At 31.7% G+C, this 19,373-nt stretch overlaps 3 protein-coding genes across 10 annotated transcripts; all 3 read right to left on the bottom strand.

The window, feature by feature from the left end:
* Window positions 1-2,336: 2,336 nt before the first annotated feature.
* Window positions 2,337-3,276, bottom strand: LOC111298410 (uncharacterized). Its single transcript, XM_022893126.2, has 2 exons — window positions 2,850-3,276; window positions 2,337-2,709 (listed from the first exon to the last, which is right to left on the bottom strand). Exons 1-2 carry the CDS (start codon window positions 3,159-3,161, stop codon window positions 2,458-2,460), a joined length of 564 nt encoding a protein of 187 aa, XP_022748861.2. The 5' UTR covers window positions 3,162-3,276; the 3' UTR covers window positions 2,337-2,457.
* A 1,317-nt stretch (window positions 3,277-4,593) lies between these two features.
* LOC111296987 (uncharacterized) lies at window positions 4,594-8,607 on the bottom strand. Of its 4 annotated transcripts, none has more exons than XM_022891516.2 (5): window positions 8,393-8,607; window positions 7,196-7,622; window positions 6,273-6,319; window positions 5,185-6,163; window positions 4,594-4,941 (listed from the first exon to the last, which is right to left on the bottom strand). In XM_022891516.2, the coding sequence occupies exons 2-4, from the start codon at window positions 7,509-7,511 to the stop codon at window positions 5,207-5,209; spliced, it is 1,320 nt and encodes a 439-aa protein (XP_022747251.1). In that variant the 5' UTR covers window positions 7,512-7,622; window positions 8,393-8,607; the 3' UTR covers window positions 4,594-4,941; window positions 5,185-5,206. The 4 variants fall into 4 exon arrangements, with proteins under 4 accessions (XP_022747251.1, XP_022747271.1, XP_022747265.1 ...); XM_022891536.2 differs by having other exon boundaries at window positions 7,196-7,585; XM_022891530.2 differs by having other exon boundaries at window positions 7,196-7,585; window positions 8,397-8,607.
* A 5,121-nt stretch (window positions 8,608-13,728) lies between these two features.
* On the bottom strand, window positions 13,729-17,459 carry LOC111298722 (chaperone protein dnaJ 10-like). Of its 5 annotated transcripts, none has more exons than XR_016328501.1 (11): window positions 17,208-17,459; window positions 16,733-16,835; window positions 16,294-16,353; window positions 15,881-15,963; window positions 15,549-15,714; window positions 15,332-15,461; window positions 15,091-15,249; window positions 14,811-14,983; window positions 14,429-14,719; window positions 14,260-14,340; window positions 14,023-14,081 (listed from the first exon to the last, which is right to left on the bottom strand). XR_016328501.1 is itself a non-coding variant. In XM_022893451.2 (10 exons), the coding sequence occupies exons 2-10, from the start codon at window positions 16,817-16,819 to the stop codon at window positions 14,001-14,003; spliced, it is 1,020 nt and encodes a 339-aa protein (XP_022749186.2). In that variant the 5' UTR covers window positions 16,820-16,838; window positions 17,208-17,457; the 3' UTR covers window positions 13,729-14,000. The 5 variants fall into 5 exon arrangements, 3 of the variants coding, with proteins under 3 accessions (XP_022749186.2, XP_089601159.1, XP_089601160.1); XR_016328502.1 differs by having other exon boundaries at window positions 14,429-14,648; window positions 17,208-17,458; XM_022893451.2 differs by lacking the exon at window positions 14,429-14,719 and having other exon boundaries at window positions 13,729-14,081; window positions 16,733-16,838; window positions 17,208-17,457.
* Window positions 17,460-19,373: the final 1,914 nt, after the last annotated feature.

Here is a 19,373-nt window from a genome sequence, read left to right as displayed (position 1 = left end):
TTTGAACCGACAACCTTTTAAGTGCTAATCCTAATAAGATGACAATTAATAGTAAACTTAGAAAAGGTCCCTGTTGAAAAAAAAGATAACTTAAATAACTTAAATAATTATGTTTGGATAAATATAAAAAAAATTTAAAAAAAAACATGTAATCTTTATTTGAATAATTAAAATTAATAAAAAAAATTTTAATGATTATTATTTGAATAAAGAGTGAAAAAAATAAAAAAATGATTCATTATAATAATTTTTTTTAATTATAATATTTTATTATCAATGATTTTAAAATATTTTTAAATCATGATATGTTTACTATCTTGTCTGACATCATAATTGCTGTTATACCAATAGTTTTTAATAAAATGAAATAAGAAGGTATTTTACAAACAAGTATTGATAAATTTTGAACTATTCTGTTATCTCATAAACTTAAAAAATATACTTATTCTTATTCAATCATTCATCAAAATCAAATCACCAAAAATTATAAAAAAAATTTATATTAAAAGAGATATGTGAAACTTACTTGAAAAAAATAATTTTGATAGAATTACATGATAATTATGATCTGTTTAAGGTTTTTATTAAGTTTTTAATATTAATAAAAAGATGAACATAATAATCTTTTTATAAAAAAATATATTTTTCAACTTTCATTTTTTTAACTTTTCTTTCAAATTAAGATATTAAAAAAATTAAATTTATAAAAAAAACTAAAAGTTATTTAATTTTTACATTTTTTTAAATTAAAAATTTATCCAAACAAAAAAGAAGAATTTTGTTTCCTTTACGTTCTTTTACTTTCCTTTCTTTTCCTTCTTCTCCCTTCAATTCAATCACACTATAAATTACTGATGTTCCACTTCCCATATTGGTGATACTATTTTCGCCACCATTTTAAAACTTACCAAAAAAAAAACTAATAGTAAACTTAATCTTTGTTGTTTTATCTATGCTTTCTGGGAACAGCCAACCAAATTACATTTCCAGACCCAAGTCATAACCCAAGTCTGCCTTCTGCAATTTGCCAATGCTGAAAGCTTGTCATTGAAAATTCAAAATACTATATCCTTTTAGGAAAAAAAAAAAAGGAAATTTCTTAAAGGTAGACCAAATTCTTTGTATACATCGAAGCAGTTGCCACTAAATATAGGACTGCATCATGCGCTTGTACAACAACTCGTTCCAAAAGGCACAAACCAAAGTCGTCCAAGGTGGAGTCGATCGTGAGCCATAAACATGACATAACTAATGGATTCCCACATCATAGAAAGTTCAAACAATTTACATGCTACTGTAATTTGCATGATGAGAAAGTGGCTTACGATTCCATTGCTTATATAAATGATCTACAACACAAAATATGATTGCTGATGCATATGGCAATATGAAGTGGCATTAACTAAAGATCAAAATCAATATCAACTTTGAACTCAAAGTTCAATGTAATTAATTCATAATCATACTTTTAAAATGTGACATTTAATTAAATTTTCGCATCCGTAATTCTTTTTTTATTTTCACATTTATAAAAAAAATCAATCCCAACTTTATTAAGGAGAAAAAAGAACTCAATATGCAATAGATTTAGTTGCCACTTTTTTTTACTTCTCTCCTTACCTAGGCCCTTGAACTCTTATTTGTTGTCAAAATTGCATTAACCCATATTTAATAATATAGGAGCTCAAGCCTCCATCATATATCTTTGACATATACATCTTCTCTTGAAAAGAACTTCAGCACATCTAGAGCTTGTTGGTGCATCAGTTTGTCCCTAGCTGCTACTACGTCAAAGGCTAAAAAGGGCGAATGATAGACTAATCAGAAGAAGCCACCCAGTAAAACTGATCACTTTCCCAGTCAGTTATAACATCCCCAGCACCTTCTACAACAGCTATATTGGAAATCATGTGGCTGATAGAGAGGTTATAATCTTAGTTAGATAAACTTATCATGTTTATTCTGGCCGAAGAAGTTGATGCTTATCTTCTGCAACTACATATTTGGTACAAGGAAAGATATGAACCGAGAATTTTAAGTTAGTTGCAGAAAACCAACAAATTTACAAGCCTCAGGAAAAGGACTCAACAATAAGATCAACAAAACCAGAGACCAAATAGGCCATAAGCATAACAGTGGCAGCCATATAATGGCATTTTCACCTGTGGAATATGGGAACATATAAAATAAACCAAGACCTAAGATCAACTGTATGCATAATTTCAGTATTTTCATGAGAGCTTTCTAATTGATTTTGACCCTTTTCGATATTAACCAATGATTAAAAGAATAAATAATAGATTTAGATAATAATGCATTTATAAAGAAAGAAACAATAGAAAAAGTAAATATTTATTACAGATCACACTTCACACGCATAATAAATTCACAAGAACACATAATTCAAGTCACGTTATTAAAAAACAGAACATCAAAATTAAAGGAACAATGTTTCATTCACACAGATTTTCTGTGGCTGTGATGACCAGGTAATTTTTCCTTAATCTTCTCCATCATACTCTTCTTCTCGTGCTCAATGTGGTGCTGCCCCGGCGTTGCGGTGGTGCCGGTTGTGATGGTGGTTTGGGCAGCGTTTATTATGGTCTGTGATTGCTCCTCCTCCTTGTGCTTTCCACCTGTTAGTTTCTCCTTTATTTTCTCCTTCAGCCCTTTCTTCTTCCTTCTACCACCCATCTCGTCATCCTCGGACTAAAACCCAGAAACAATTCAAAACCAAAGAAGAAACGCAGTTAACTTTATACAAAAACGACTTAAAGACAAACACCTTATATATATATATATGTATGTATGTATGTATATATATATATATATAAGCGGTTTTTCATTACCGAGCTAGAGCTGGAGTTGTTGGAGCGCTGAATCTCTTCTCTGCTGGAAACCTCGTAATGCAGCCTCTGTGGATCCTTCTGCTGTTGATGCTGCCGATACTGTTGACGCTGCAGCTGCTGCTGCTGGTACTCAGCGGCAGAACCAGTCTCATATCCCATCTGACCATCATACGTACCTGTCTGGGTCATACTCATAACTGGATGCTTGGTAACGTGCACGGGGTTACCATATTCGTCAGTCAATTGAACTGGGTTCCCATGCTCATCAGTGAGTTGAATGGGGTTGACATGAACATCTCTTAAATCAGCCATTTCCTAAAATTATAAGTGATGACAGCAAAGGCAAAAGAAAGAAGCTTGAAAGAGTTTGACGGTAGTGGACTAGCTAGTAGAATAAGGGGCTTGGAGATGTTGATGTATTTGATAAGAGACTAATCTCTGCGACTTAAAAAGGAAAAGCCACAGCTGGTGGACAAAGATTACGTTTTTGCATGAAACTTGGGTATTTTACAGGTGGCGAGGCGTTTGCAAATGATACATTCAAGATCTTGCCACGTTAGAGAGGTTGAAGAGGCACGTGTAGTTTAAGTGGGTTACAAATGGATGTGACATTTGGATGATCAGGATCAAAGAAGACAATAGGATAAACTTTCCTGTCTCCCAATGATTTCTTCTCTTTTAACTTGACAAAATTACAGCGAATTCGTCTCCAAGGCGAAGTATGCCGAGAACTTGACGGTTTATTACTGTCGGTTGTTGCCCAATCATGCATCTCGTCTATACGAAAATCGTCGGGCACTCCCAATTCAATAAGAAACAATTGCACGCTTTGACGAAAACATGTCTAGTCGTGGCCTCTTCGGTATTAGGTTAATGATTCATAGCTAAAATTACATTTGACTTTCTTTCGTATTTTACATATTATAATTGTATTGATTTAAAAATATAAACCATAAATTTTTAATTTTATTAAATTTATTTATTATTTTTTAAAATTTTAAAAAATATTATTTTCATATCTTTTATTTATATTATTTTCTAATCATATCATGTCAAATTGTTAAGTCTAGTTGAAACTCTTATCCCCTGTTTAATTTCTGGTTACATTTACCTTCATAATTGGCTAAAATCAAAATGATAAATAAAAAAATAAATGCTTTTAACCAAAACAGGTTGTAGAAACTCTCAAAAAGATCAAATTACTTCAAAATGTCGAAATAGATCAAATATTTTCATCACCTATTTGTTCAGCAAAACAAATATGCATGCTTTGCCTTGCCCTGCCTTGCCTTGATGCACGTTGAATGAAACGGATAAATAGATACTACGGTAAACAATCCAACCCATTCCGACAGTTTCGATCCGAACTCATAGGATTAAATTTTTTTTTTTAAATCAAGTTTTAGGTCGGATAATGTTAAAAAGTTGGATCGAATTTTTTATTTTAGATAAACCTGATCCGATCCAATATTATATAAAAATAATTTTTTAAATTAATTTTTTATTTATATATTTATATAATTATATATTTAAATATTTATATTTAAAAAATAATATTTTATTAATTTCAGATCGAATACAATTTATATGCTATTGGATCGGATCGAATTCGGATATGAAAAAAATTAAAAAAATTGAAATTAGATTCAAAGTGAGCAAAAACCCGTGTCACCCCGACCCGTTGCTAACCCTAATAGATACCAAGGGCAATTGGAAAACGTGGAAAGCCAATAACATAAAGCCCTAAAAAGAAATAACTGGCTTCTCGGAAGATCCAGAGTCAATTAGCCATACAGAATTTCATATGAATCAATTGGTCTATGAATCCAAGCAGGAAACAGATCAATCTGTACAAAATAAGAATACAATCACTAATGTTATACTATTTTTTTTTTCATTCCTTAAACTTTTTCTTCATGTTTAGCTATTCTTTTACCTGTAATTTCCATTTTCTTCTTTACAGTGAGAGTCCCACAAGATAATTGTGTTGAAACTTCAGAATGGTGGTGTCAGGAATTCTTCAAGAATGACATCCTGCACTGTCTGCAATCCCTATATCCAACATGACTGCAGTGGAAAACAAAACCGATATCTGTATAGCAGGAAAAAAAAATCAAAGTGAGTCCTGCGAAACCAATGATTTGAAAATTTTGATAAATAGCTCGTGTATTTTGAGGTATCAAAGTCCGTTTACTTCTAGCAAAGGCCAAAAGCAAAGACAGATTGTGGTCCCGACTGTGACGTTAAGCTAAGAAACGCAGATTTTATTTGTAAATTCAATATATAGCTCAGCCTGTAACGAAAAAAGTAGTACATCAGTCAAAGAGATACTAACCTCCTAACAGCATACATGAAGTTCACATCTTGCTAGATTTGGTCCAGAAAAATCCCTTTTTCCTGGCAGAACAATTCTCTGAAGGGGGCCTACTTCCCTTTGATCCAAAAGAAAAGTGCTTCCGCAGGAAAGGCCTGCCCATGGAGCTTTTCATGCTCAAAATGGAGGCCTTCCCTTCATGTCCAGTACTTTTCACACGATTAAATACAACAGAATCACCATCAATATAACTATCAACACCATCAACAACCCAGCCCCTCGATATTTTGTTGATTTTAGCCTTAAAATCTATTTCTGCTTTAAATGCTTTTGCAGATAATTTATGTGTCTTCTTCTCCCCCAAAGTACATATGGGGCAAGCAGGGTCATACTTGTCGATTGCAGGGGTCATATTTTCCAAGCATTCAGCATGGTAAACATGCCCACAAGTTAGAACAGCAACAACAGAAAGATCATTGCTAATAATAATCTTTTGGCTGCTCCATAAAGATTTTTCTGATAATAGCTTTAAGCAAACACCACATGTTCGGAGATCAACAGAGGGGGAAGCTGAGATTCGGCCACTGGATTTGCTTATCTTCTCCCGATCAAAACCCCATGTGTCATTATCAAAAGACCACCTTTCCCTACGAGATGTAGCCATAAGTTCAGAAAAGGCATGCATAGACCAACCATCAGAAGAACCACCCCCAGAGCCCCCAGTGGATTCATTGCTCCATGAAGGCATCGATAGCCTTTCCTCGCCAACCGAGCATCTATTAGGTGACTTCAATCCCAAAATACAGTTATCAGATACTTGACGCAATAGATGACGTCCAGGAGATCTGAGAGGCCACCTTGTTGTTGTTGAACTGGTAGGATGCACATGACTCTGGGATGACAAAGGGGATGTTGCTAAGGAGGAAGCTGATGGCAAAGAAAGTGATAACTTAGAGGGAGATGGATATGAGGCAGCAGGGGATTCTACTGACGCCTTCACCTGGAAAACAATCCAGATTTCAAAAAGGATGTCATATTATGGGGAAGTTATCACAGAGTTGGAACTAGGAGGAAGGCATGAACCTACGTCCTACAGGAAAGAACTTTACCTGCTCTAAGTTCACATCAATAGAGATATTTCTTGAAATAGATTGATCTGCATAATATATGTAAAAGAAAGTCAGACAGAACAACTCCAAAAGGTCCTTTCTTACATCCTTTTATTTTTTTAAAGGATCTTTCTCGCATCTAAAGGTTGAAAACCAACAAAAAGATAGAATGATATGGCCAACATTTAATAGAAGACCTGTTTCCTTCTACCATGAGAACCATGAGATTAACACAAACAAAGAGACGAGTGAAACAAATCTCAGGCCTAGCGCACCCCCCCCCCCCCCCCCACTCCAAAAAAAGGTAACCATCAAGCTTGTTCATAGAATTGTTGGAAAATTCACAAACTGAATTAAGATAAAGCATTCACATATTACTCTCACTGTTTATGTAACATAAGCAAGGTAGAGTGGGACCATCCAAAAGCAAAAGATTGCTCAAAGGAGAAGGAAGGAAGGAAGGAAGGCCAATAGCAATGGCCCTATAAAGTTGATTGGACCATGATCGTCAAACCAATAGGCCAAGGTTAATCCAGTTATGCATGCATCTATTTTACTAAACAAGATTTTCCGGAGATTACCAAATGAAGTAACCTAAGAAAATTAAAAGTATTAATAGCATGCATCTAGAAAAGAGAGACTCAGAAATTTTGTTATTTTTAACTGAATTTATACATTATTGCTCCCTTCCACTACATATAAGGGCTTGAGCCCATCAATGTTCTTATTTTTGGTCAGAAGCACCATTCTATGCCTATATTCCTTGTACCTTTTCATTCACTGCAAGTTATCATCTAATCTAATTCAGTTATGCTCCCATATGGTAAAGTAGTAAGAGGAAAATTAGTTTAACGTTCAAAACTAACTTAAACATTTCTGAATATTGCATGATTCACACTATGACCAGCATCCCAGGAGTTTACCTGAAGCAGGAGTTCTCACTTGTCCAACAGTTCCTTCAGAAGTTGGGGACTTTTGCCACGTACGAGACTGAAAACTCTCAGGCGGACTTCCATCCACTGATGCACGTGCAGATTCATATTTGATCTCTGATCCATCATTCCGACTAATCGCATCCGAAAACCAACTAACAGAAGTGTCTTCGCCCGCTACACGCCCTCGGTTATCCCAACGAAAACTCCATGTTGGTGAACACCTTATATTCCTATGTAAAGCCTCATTACCTGATGCATTTACTATAGTTTTGTCTCTAGCAGCAACACAACAAGCAGCCCCCATGATCCAATACACCACAATCTAATTCTCTAACAGTATTCAAACAACCATCATTCACGCTATCATCAACATTACTCCTGGAAGAAAACCGCCAGTGTTATACTCCTTTGCTCACTAACATTTAAAAAAAAAAAAAAGAAAAAAAAATTAAAAATCAATAAGCAATAAATTAGATGATAGAAAATAAAATACTACTTGTAAAATTCATTGCACTTGATTTTAAAACCTAACCCTAATCCTTAATAATTAAATTTAAATTAGATGTCAAAACAACAGAATTTGAGAAAAGAAACCAAAATTAACCAAAAAACCTACAAAAAAAATTTTAAAAAAAGAAAGAAATTACCATTATTGGTAGTAAAATGGGTTTTAATCAGTTAACAACTAAGTTGAGAAACAAAGTGACAGAGTTTGTAGGCTCAGAAGAACACTCTCAGTATCCACATCAACTCACTCAAAACTCAAGAGAAAGCCAAAAAAAAAAAAATAGCGTAATATAAAAGCAATTAACCGAAATTTAAAAAAAAAATGCTAGAAAAGACCAAGCATCTATCAATAGCTAGTCTTTAGGGACTGAATAAGAGTGAATCCAAATACAAAAATAATATTAATTAACTTGAAAAAAAAATTCAAAACCCTAAATATAGTAAAACGAACAAAATCGAATTCACGTCAAAAAGAGATCCGAAATAAATGCCTAGAAAACATTAACTCACGGTAAAAAAAAATCAAAATCTAAAACATGTATATTCCAGGAAAAAAATAAAAAGAAAGTTAAATTTTTTTATAAATTACTATAATAAAAATTGATTTTCGGGTACTTTAGATAGAATGACTAACAAACAACTCGGAACAAGTAAAACCAGAACTTGACGGATTCGAACCTACCTATTTGAGCTCCGGAACGACAGCGTATTCAAAAATAGAAACCCGAGTGTTTTCAGAGATGGAGAAAAAAAAGAGGGAGAGGAGACTAAAAGGCTGCTTGTTCTTTCTTTTCCTTTATTTTTTTCTCTTTTGTTTCAGGGAGAAAAGAGGGAAGGAGTGAGGTCGTTTTAGACGGTTTTATAACGTCGTTAGAATCGGCCGTTAAGTTCTTTTGACAGAATTGTGCTGAACCGTGTGATACATTAGAGCAAGTGATTCCGTGCTTATTTTAACTTGTACCTTATGCGTTAAAAAAAGAGAGAGAGAGAGAGAGAGAGAGCCATAGAGGTAACCAAAACAAAAGGGTTGGTTACTTATCAGGTACGCGGAGTGCGTAGTACGCATACTCGTGCTTTTCACGTCACACGAAGGTATAATCATGAAAATTTTTTATTAAATTATTTTTTCTACTAAAGAGATTCTTTACGGAGACCTTATTCTTACTCGTTAAGTTCTACATTCTTTCGCTCTCATTAGTAGGGTTGATAACAATTTAATTTAGACCAAATTTAATTTGATTTTTTTAAATATTATATAATATTATAAAAATTTAAAGTTTGATCTAAATATAAATTAAATTTTTATGTAATTTTAATTGAATCAAATTTTACTATAATAGAATTTTATGAGTTTAATTTGATTTAATTTATTGATTTTTAATTTTTTTAATTTGTATATAATATTTTAATATAAAATTTTAATATAATTAAGTAAATTTTTATTTTTTAAAAATATAAATATATATCATTCAGTTCAATTTTTTTTTATTTGATACCTTTTGATCTAAAATTCGATTTGAACTTAATATATATATTTAATATTTAAATTTGATCTGAATTGAATAAAAAATCGATCTGAATCAAATTGAATATTATATTTTTAAATTTTTTTTCAAATTTCTTGAATTTTTTCACCCTTACTCACCACATACCATTATTTTTGAAAATTCAATTTTTTTTTTTTTTAGGATTGTCACTTACAATTTGTTTGATAAAAAAATTAATATTATAAATAATTAATAAATTATAACAAAATATTTAATATGATATTTAAATTTAAAATTTTTTTAATGTAATATTTAAATTATTAATATCTTAATTAATGTAATACTCATATTTAATGTGATTAATTTCAAATGATAATTTATGATGAATAAATAAATTTTTAAATATCATATTAGATATATTTAAAGTTCAAATCTACACTAAACATTTGAGGGACTATTTATGATATTAACTCTAAAAACAAATTTAAAAAAAGGTGAATAAATAAATAAATAAAATGAGAAAAAAATTTCTTTACATTTGATATGAAAAAAAAAAAGTTAAGGATAAAATTATAAATAAAATACTTTATTTTGAATTTAAAAATAAATACAAATCCATTAAAATTTTTTATTTTCTTTTTATCAAATGAAGAAATAAGATGAAAGAAACATTAATTTTTTTTTTCTTTGTTAAGATTAATGTTTGTGTTTAAACTTTTAAAATAAATTATCTCAAACATTTAAGGTCTTCATTATCCTGATTAACATATTGACAAGTATTTTAATATAATATAATTACAAATATTTAAATAAAAATTAATTAATTAATTAATTAATTTTATAAATTTTATAAATTAATAAGATAATAATAGTTAATATATTTTACGTTCCACATCAAATATAATATTTTTCAGTATATGTGGGAATGACACGTAATGATTAACAAATTTTTATTAGGTGAAATGTTTAGGACGTGTAACGCAACGCACAATTGTCAACCGGAAAATGCGTCTGTCATGGAAAATTTTTGCGTTCGGTGGGGAGTACGCTTAAGACTTTGAGTTGCACACGTAAACGGCACAAAATATGTAGAAGGAAATAAATATGGCTGATGCTGTGGTTCAGCTCGTTACATTTGTGGAGTCAAAAGAAGTTGATAATGTAGTATTATTTATGATAAATTTTTTTATTTTGCACCATACCTATCCTTACATTTAATTAAATAAATAAAAATAAAATTTTAATTTTAATTTTAATTTAATTTATTAGTATAATATTTTTAAAATTTAAATTTAATATTTATAACTAATTTTATACTCAAATTAAATCTTCCTTGTCAACAAATAAATAATGTTAAAGATAAAAATATCAATAAAAGTTGACACAATTAGTTAAAAATACAAAACATTCAGATTTGAACATATAATTAAGATTTAATATTTGAATACAAAACATTCATATTCAAATTTTTACAATTTCAATAAATGATTTATAAGTTTAAAAATGTTTTATGAGTCGATGATTTGTCCTAATTTTAAAAATGAGATAATTTTTTTTTATTCGTAAACTTTTATTGATTAAAAAATAAAAAAAAAAAGAAAAAAGTGACATTTTAATAAAGAATTTTAAAAAATAAAAGAAAAAACAAAGGTGGCGTGTGGTGTTTAAACTTGATTAAGAGATACCTAATCATTATCAATGTTATTACAAACAACAATTAAAACATCAAAATCAAACGAAATTAGGTAAAATCCAACTCTTTTCTTTTTAACGAAGGGTAAGATGTTGATGAACTAAGACATAAGTCACTTTGATGGGGTTTTTTGTGGGGGCTTCATGAACAAATTTCTATGCCAAAATCAAGCATGGGAGCAACTATCTTTTTTTTTTCTTAGCCCTTAAGCAATTGTACAAATAAGGAAAGAAAATTGTCATGTGTCTCATTAAACATGTATTTTTCATAAGGGAAGATGAATTCTTTAAATTCCCTCATGGTGACATAATGATTGCATGTAAATATCTCATAATGTTTTATGTAGAAATAAGTCTGTAAATTATTTTATGAGCAAATTGAAATTTAATCTTGACCACCAATAGTAACTCTTTTCAAGAATTCTTAGAATGAAAATTTTAATAAATAATTTCTTCAATTTAAAAAAATATATAAATATTAAGATTTAAATTCAAATTTATTGAATATCACTTCTTAAATTAATTGCATAAACCAATTATAATACTTTGCATTTCTAAATTATTGGAAATGTATGAATTTGCCAATTAAACAAACTTGTCTTTGATCTATAAAGTAATATTATATATATATATGAGAAATTATCAAATATATTGACAGTGAAATTTTTTTTTTAATTTCACAAGCTAAGCTTAGTATACATTTTTTAAAAATAATTTAAAAAAAGATATATGTGTTATTATTTTAACTCATTTATAAAATTAAAAATTTCATTAACAGTATATCAAATAATATATATATATATATTTATATAAAGGATTAAACATGAGACTGCTGTAATCAAGTTGGGCAGTGGGAAACTTTACATGGAAAGGGTTCGCCACCGTGCATTATTCTCAGCGGAGGCTCAAGTTGGCCCAATCTGACAAAGCCGCTTCGACTTGGCCCAATCTTGGTTGCCAAGGGGCCAGTCTTTAAGATTTTCGATTTTACTTTTATACCGGCTTTCTCTTCAAGAAAAACTGAGGCAAACGAGAAAGCAAGAAGTATGGTGATGTGAAGTTTGCTTTGACTTGCAGCAAATTTTGCTTCTTGATCAACTGCATGTCTATATTACAATCTTCAAGCTCACTTTCCTTCAAATGTAAGACATATACGGACAGCTGAAAGACACGCAAATCTCAAACTCTACCGTTAATAATCATACAAATTAAGAAAAAAATAAATCTATTTTAACAAAAAAGAAGTACAGTGATGAAGCTGCCACGCTCTTTACTCAGTGCTGCATGCACCATGCACCTAAATCATCAATTAGGTATGACTTATGAGCTTGAAGGTAGGCCGGACAAGAGCTGGTAATGGATCATATCTTCCATAGTCTTTGGTTTTTGCTATAAGCAGCCTTTCATGGACAGCAGTTGCTTCCCCACCCTTATTTAAAAATCATAAAAAGAATCAACAGAGAAAATGGTAGATAATAAAAATATTATGCAAAAAGAAAATGAAACCCTTCCGAGTAAGAAAGAAGAAGGGGTTGGTTAATATCTTTGAGCAGGTGAAAATTTGAGCTTTATTTCTTTCATCAGAGAAGAAGAAAACATTTAATTTGATTTTTTTTACTGTGGATTTGTGGTATTTTGTCTTGGAGACATGATACAATTGAAGAGCAACAACAATGATAAAATGGGAAACATGGGAAAAATGTGTGGGCATAGGGGGAGTTTCCTGGTCTTGGGCCATGCCATTAAAATAAGATTCTGTGGACGACATGGTTGACATAACATTAACAAAGGAATAAGGAGGTTGGGTTCATGTATACATCATCTCTGCATAATTCCTGGCATGCTGCTTTAATGGATTCTGATCAGTGTGATATCAGATATGTTCGTGATGTTTAGTTCATCTGAAGGCTGCATTTAAGCATTTGGGAAAGATTTATTCTTTATATTCTCTTGGAGAGAGTATATACCAACATATATTATGGCACCTTCTTTTGGAAATGGTTTCTAATTTTTCTGATAATATTTTTCTTCTTTTTTGTTTCATCATTGCATCATTTTCCCTTTTGTATGACTAATTGAGCTTCAATTACTTGTCTAATTAAAAGAAGATTAAAAGATTTATGGCTTCATATTTGAATCTTATCAAAATGCACAAATTCTTTGTCTTTAAGGGAAAAGAAGTGGAAAATCAGGAGAGTTTGTGACTTTGTAACCTTTGATATTTACTCTGAAAATCAGTAAAACGGAACCCTAGGACATGTTAGTGTTACAAGTCCACGATTCCAACCCAAAAGACATGACTATTAGGTGTAGGCAGACCCATGATTTTATAATCCAAAATCACCCCCTTGTCTTACTGATATCAGCTTCGTGCCACCGGCAGCACCCTAGTTAGTCTTGCACATTATTGCGGATCATGATACTTAAATAAATATTCGTTGATTACTGAAATTAAAATTCTAACACTTTATTAATGCATCACACGATTATTGACACGATAATGTCTTATTTAACTATTGCATGGTGCATGATTTGCAAAAGGGTCGCAAAGGAATTGGTGCCAATTTTGCCTTCGATATAATTATTCTTCCACCTCGTTGGAGATAAGCTTTGCCATTACCTATGGATGTGTATATATGCCTTTTTAGGGGCAACTTGTGCCTGAGCATCAAAGGGAAAGTGCAAAAATATCCTCCCAAGAACATGAAATTGAGAGAACATCAAATGTTCCTAGTATGCTTTTGTAACACAAAACTGAGCAAGTTTATATTATGAAGTTGATCAGCAAATAGAAGTTGCAAGAGTTTATTTAAAATGCTTTTGTCACAGAAAAACTTACTTTAATTTCCAAATGCTTCATAGATGTAGGTTAAATCACTATCAGCATATACAGTCTACTACAACAATAAAACTAATCCTGCAGTGATGAATACACGAAGGTTCCTACCTTAATTCTTGTCTGAAATTCAATATGCTGTTGAATCAATACCATCAATAATGAACTTACTTTCGAAAATTCGACAAATTGGACAAGAATAAAACCCAACTACTTCTAACACACCACATGCATTAATAATGAAGTGGACATCCATCGAGTATCAAGACAACTATGACGAGGTACCAACACTTATCGCTTTGTCATTTTCATGGCGCAAGCTGTTTTCTCTACTATAAGCACCTTTTGCTCCCTGAGAAATTGAAAATGGAAGATAAATTCTGTTCAGTATGAACCAAAAAACATAAATGAAAGTGCCCCTCCCCCTGTAACATATGCCATTTGAAACAAAACTCGAAATCAAGCTGAATTACAAGACTGTTTGGAATGACTACGGTTCATTAATTTGTGGAAGGGAAAGACAAGCTTACTTGAAAAATTGCTCCAAGTTTTCTCAATCCTTTTGCCCGTAAAACTAGAACATCCTTCGATACACTAGGGTCTTTGAGTACCTGGATGATGAACAGATTTAAATAATTTCCTCAAAATGAAAAATATCACTCTATGTTGAATCTGATTCGGCTTCTAGACCAAACTTACATGTACAGCAGATAAAAGGATAGTTGAAATTCTGGAAAAGATCATAAGAGTTGCAAGGCAACCCAAGAAAGGCATGCGTGACAACTCCACCAAAATGTTATAGAGGTGGGTTGGACCATTTTTTTAAGTGCAGGGTGGAAAAATGAAGTCAATGACTTCATTGAGAACATATTTCATGGCTGCGTAATTTTCCAGCTAAGTAATGAGAATGCTTTATCCTCTGATACGAATCCAATCATCATAGCAATAGAAGGGGAAGGGGAAAAAATTGCGTGTCATTTTAGATGAATGCTATGAAAAGAATACACACACACACCACAAAGGCGTTAGTTTTGAAATGAATCACACTGATAAAGGTAAGAAAGAAAATGTGTTAACTCACTGCTAAGCAGACGTGAGATAAAGTTGACTCAATATCAACCACATTGATCTGCCAAAGGTATTGAAGCATGGCATCCTTCTTATCTTCAAGCGTTTTCAATATGTTCTCTTCTTTGTTTTCTCCCAGGTTCACTTTCTTCAGCTCATCTTGTATTTGAATCAAACTAACAGCACCTACAAGGACATGCACATACTTGCAAGTTTCATTTGAAATTTGAAGTTCAATTAAAATGGAAAGGCCATTAAACAAGATCTAGATCTTTAACTGCAGCATTTTGTACCTGAAGCTGCCATTACTTGTGATTTTATACGGTGCCCTTTATCTCGCACCCATTCTGCTAAAAAGGGTACCCTCATATAACGCCTGTCTTTTCCGAGTTCCCTCGCAGCTTTCCTCGTGTAAATGTATCCAATGGTATGTAGCATAGCCTCACCAAAAGCTGAAAGTGGTAGAAAATACAAAGTTAATGGCAATAGTAATATTTAAGAAGCACAATGAGAACATATATAAATAAAACCTACCAGCTTTTGAAAGCCGACTTGCTTCTGAATTTGCCCAATTAATGAACTCATCAGTTTGACCATCAACGAATGGCTCAAGGCGATTTTTTAGTATTGTGATAAGCTTTTCTTCCCTTTCTTTCTGAGATGCCTGCATGTTTAAAAAGGGAAAAGGCAAAAACTTAAGTGTAATTGTAAGCAAAACATTAGAAAATAAAACTTCTGAATAGGGTTTTACGTTCATCTTTTCATGAATTTTCTGCATACGAGCTTCCTTATCTAGTGAATCATCTTCTAATTCAACAGATGACAAAGAAGCCAGAGCTAGTTGGCCAACGTATTCTTCAAAGAATTCACTTCCAAAAAGCATCCCAAAAACAGCTGAAGGATCCAACATGGAGTCCCTGTGTACGAAAAGGAAAACATTATTTAGGATTAATGGCAGTATCTATGAACACGTTTTTTGTACTTTTCAAAATCATGTGCTTTAGTAAAATAACTAAGAGGTAAATAACTTTCCTTTATAAGAAGAGAACTATTCAAAATCATACTTATAGCATGTAAACTTACGGTTGTACTCCTGCTTTCCCATGCTTGTCATATGCTTCACGCTTTTCAGGATCACTTAGAACCTGATAAGCCTCACCAAGTGCCTTCACATATATCAAACAGTGAATGTAAGAACCAAATACATGATAAAAAAATGCAGATGATGGAATATGTTTTCATTGTTATGGCTTTCAACTAGAGCAGATAAGATTAAGGAAAGGACAAACTCAATACAAATAGTACTCTAAAGTAGTTAAAAACCAGCGGTACGTATATAGAGCTTAGGATTCAGTAACTAACAGTGCCTGCTGGTGGCTCTTCATTTTTTAAGGAGATTTTTCTATGAATCTACAAAACTATATTTGCAAAGATTTGACTAAACTAGCAACATACTGAAAAGGTGAAAATTTCGAGTGTTAAATCTGATTGCTTACCTGAAAATTTTCGTCAGCTTTTGGATCTCCGTGATTTTTATCGGGGTGAACTATCCTTGCCTAAAAAATTCCAAAAAAAAGAATCATATAATGTACAACATATTTCATTACACAAGTATGTTATTCTTGTTACGGTTTCAACGCACACCATAAGGCCAACCTTATTGAACTATAAGATGTATTTTTTATGATTGAAAATCTCGGAATAAGGTTCATTTGTACTTCACGATATTGCTGACAAACAATTATAGAACAAAATCAACAAAAACAACATATAAAACTACTTCTAAGAACAAATGCAACCCTAATTCTTGTCAGACAGAAGGATAAAGTCTTTTCCCCTTCAAGTAAGGTAGCAATCTCATATGTGTTTCTGAAATCATGCATATTTGAAAAAACCCACAAATCTAAACATAATGGAGAGAAATGAGAAGCTTACTTTGAGGTAATAAGCCTTCTTGATTTCTGCTGTGGATGCATCAACATTGATACCCAATATATCATAATATGCAGTGTCTTTTACCATTGATCTTCTCTTGGCACTGCTATTAGCATTAGAATTAGGAACCCGAATACAACGAATTAGCCTCATGATAAAGAAAAGAACAACAAAAACAAGATAAAACTAATGACAAATTTCTCAAAAAAAAAAAAGAAAAGCTTATAGTTATATAAACAAAAGGGTATCCACAAAAAATGACAATAAATAAATCTTGTTTTGAAATATTTAATTTTATATATATATATAAAAAAAAAAACTATGACCCTTTATGGCATAAGAATCAATTCAGAGCTCTAAATGAACGTAACAACAAACGATGGAGGCTGTACAACAAGCAGATTCCAGGGAAAATGAGCATTATAAATTCATATTCAACGAGCAATGAAAACAAAAAGAAGATTCTTGAACTTACATGTTCTGGAAAGTGAGATGAACTGGTTAAGAAATGATTGGTGATTTGTAAAGAAGGGGAAGATCGATATAAACCGGAAAGGGGGGAAATCAGTCAGCCACCGGCCAAAAAAGGAAATAACCAGAGGGCGTGTATTTTGTGAGAACCTCACTCTTAAAAGACAGATATTCAAAGATGATTACCGGAGGTCGATGGCTCTTGATCATTACACGTACAAATGTGTTGGCCAATGATATATAAGTAACGACATCCCATGTTGTCGGAAACGACATTGCTTCGTGTGCTAAGTTATTTGTGATTTATGAACATGTCATGTCGTAATGAACGCAGCAACGTTGTACTTTCTAGAAAGGGAAGCTTGAAAGGAAGCTTCCACCAGCCAACCCATAAGCGTCCTTCCGTTCTTGGCCATGTTGAAACTCTTTGTGGATATGGTTCTAACAATTATAAACGATACAGGGTCATGATTTATTTGAGCCTGTTGCAATCCCTTGACCAAGCCCGCCATAAACAACTTTTCTTCATCTTAATAACTCGCTTCCATTGGGCGATCCAGGAAAGGCCCATGTCAAGTTTTACTTGGAGCTCTCCTTAGGCTATAACGGCGTAAAGGGGATTTTCGACGACTGTTAGATAGGGCTGTTTAAAGCAGCAATTAGATTTTGATAATTTTAAATATGGTATAAAAAATAATAATATAATTTAAAATTTTAATAAAAATTAAAATATATATTTTACATTTGACATGTTCACAAAAATTATAATACGACAATTTTTTATATTTTACATATTTAATATAAAATAAACATGTAAAAACACATAATTAAATTGTCAAAGAAAATGGGAGAGTATAACTCTTTGAAAGCGAAGACTATTATCCATCTTCAAGCAAAACGATATCTTCTGGATGCTTGATTGAAATTCGATTTTCCACTAATATTTCCAAAGATAAATAGGGAAATTTGAAAATCAATAGCTCCAATAAAGGAAAAAAAAAATCCTTTTTTTGTTAGGATATTGGACATGGATATGTCTCACCATCTCCATGTTTTTAACAGGTAGGTGTGATGTCGTACTGTTATGTATGCATGTTCAAGAAATATCGAACACTGACATGTTAGGTTAAAGTGAATAAACAGTGTGTAACGTAGCTTTTAGCCATTTCATCTTGTTCGTAAGATGATTTTAACTTAGGAATCTTGTTGATCATTTGGTGATTTTAGTTCTAACTTTCAATTCATACGAAGAAAAAAACCCTTCTTATTTACTAGTTTTTACACGGGCGGAGCCACAAGGGCAGGCAAGAGCCACGGCCTCCCAAAAAAATTTTTATATCATTTTAGATTAGTAATTAAGTCTACCAAAATTAATATGCATCTCCGGTTTTTTCATTCAATTCACAGTTTGACTCCTATTAGTGCCGATCTCTGAATTAGGGTGAAATCTTGAAATAGCCAAAGAGAAAAAGAGGTCAGTCAAAGGGCAAAGACAATAAATATTTCTTGCATTTACACTTCATTACTCTAGTTAAAAGTCAGAATAAAAGAGATTGAAAGAAGAAAAAAAATTTAAAAATATAAAAAGTCAGATATTTGAATAATATTCGAAGGATCTTATTTATAGATATAAAGTAAAAAATTTAAAGGGTGAGCGATAACATGATTTAACTGACATGACATTAATATTATAAGTCGATTTGATATGTCAAATTAATCCAAAAATTCAAAATACTCGTGATCTTTTGTTGACTATCTTTAACGAAAGAAAATGATAAAATGCCTTTTGGACTTATAATTACTGCCAAAAACTCCATTTTAATTATTGTTTGGCTTTGCTTTCTACATGGAGGATAAAGCAACGAGGGCAGTTAGGGGCCATAGTCCCCCAAAACTTTTTTACATTATTCTAAATTAGTAATTAGTTTATCAAAACTAATATCTGTTTCCCTTTCCTCGTTTAATTCATTATTTGACTCATTTTGTTATTTTTTGGTTTCGTCTCCATCTTTACACATCCATATGCCTAATCTTATATGAATATATAAAAGTCAAAATTTTTTATAAAAATGAAAAAAAAATCTTATGTGAACAGTTTAAAATTTGACATGTAAATAATTTTAAAAATCGTCATGTAACATCTGATAAATGTATTTTATTTTATTTAATA

The sequence above is a fragment of the Durio zibethinus genome, chromosome 16 (assembly GCF_047325235.1).
Source record: "Durio zibethinus cultivar Kanyao isolate XHJ-2024 chromosome 16, ASM4732523v1, whole genome shotgun sequence".
In the NCBI taxonomy this organism is placed as follows: domain Eukaryota; kingdom Viridiplantae; phylum Streptophyta; class Magnoliopsida; order Malvales; family Malvaceae; genus Durio; species Durio zibethinus.
This window is presented reverse-complemented; position numbering and strand designations above follow the sequence as displayed.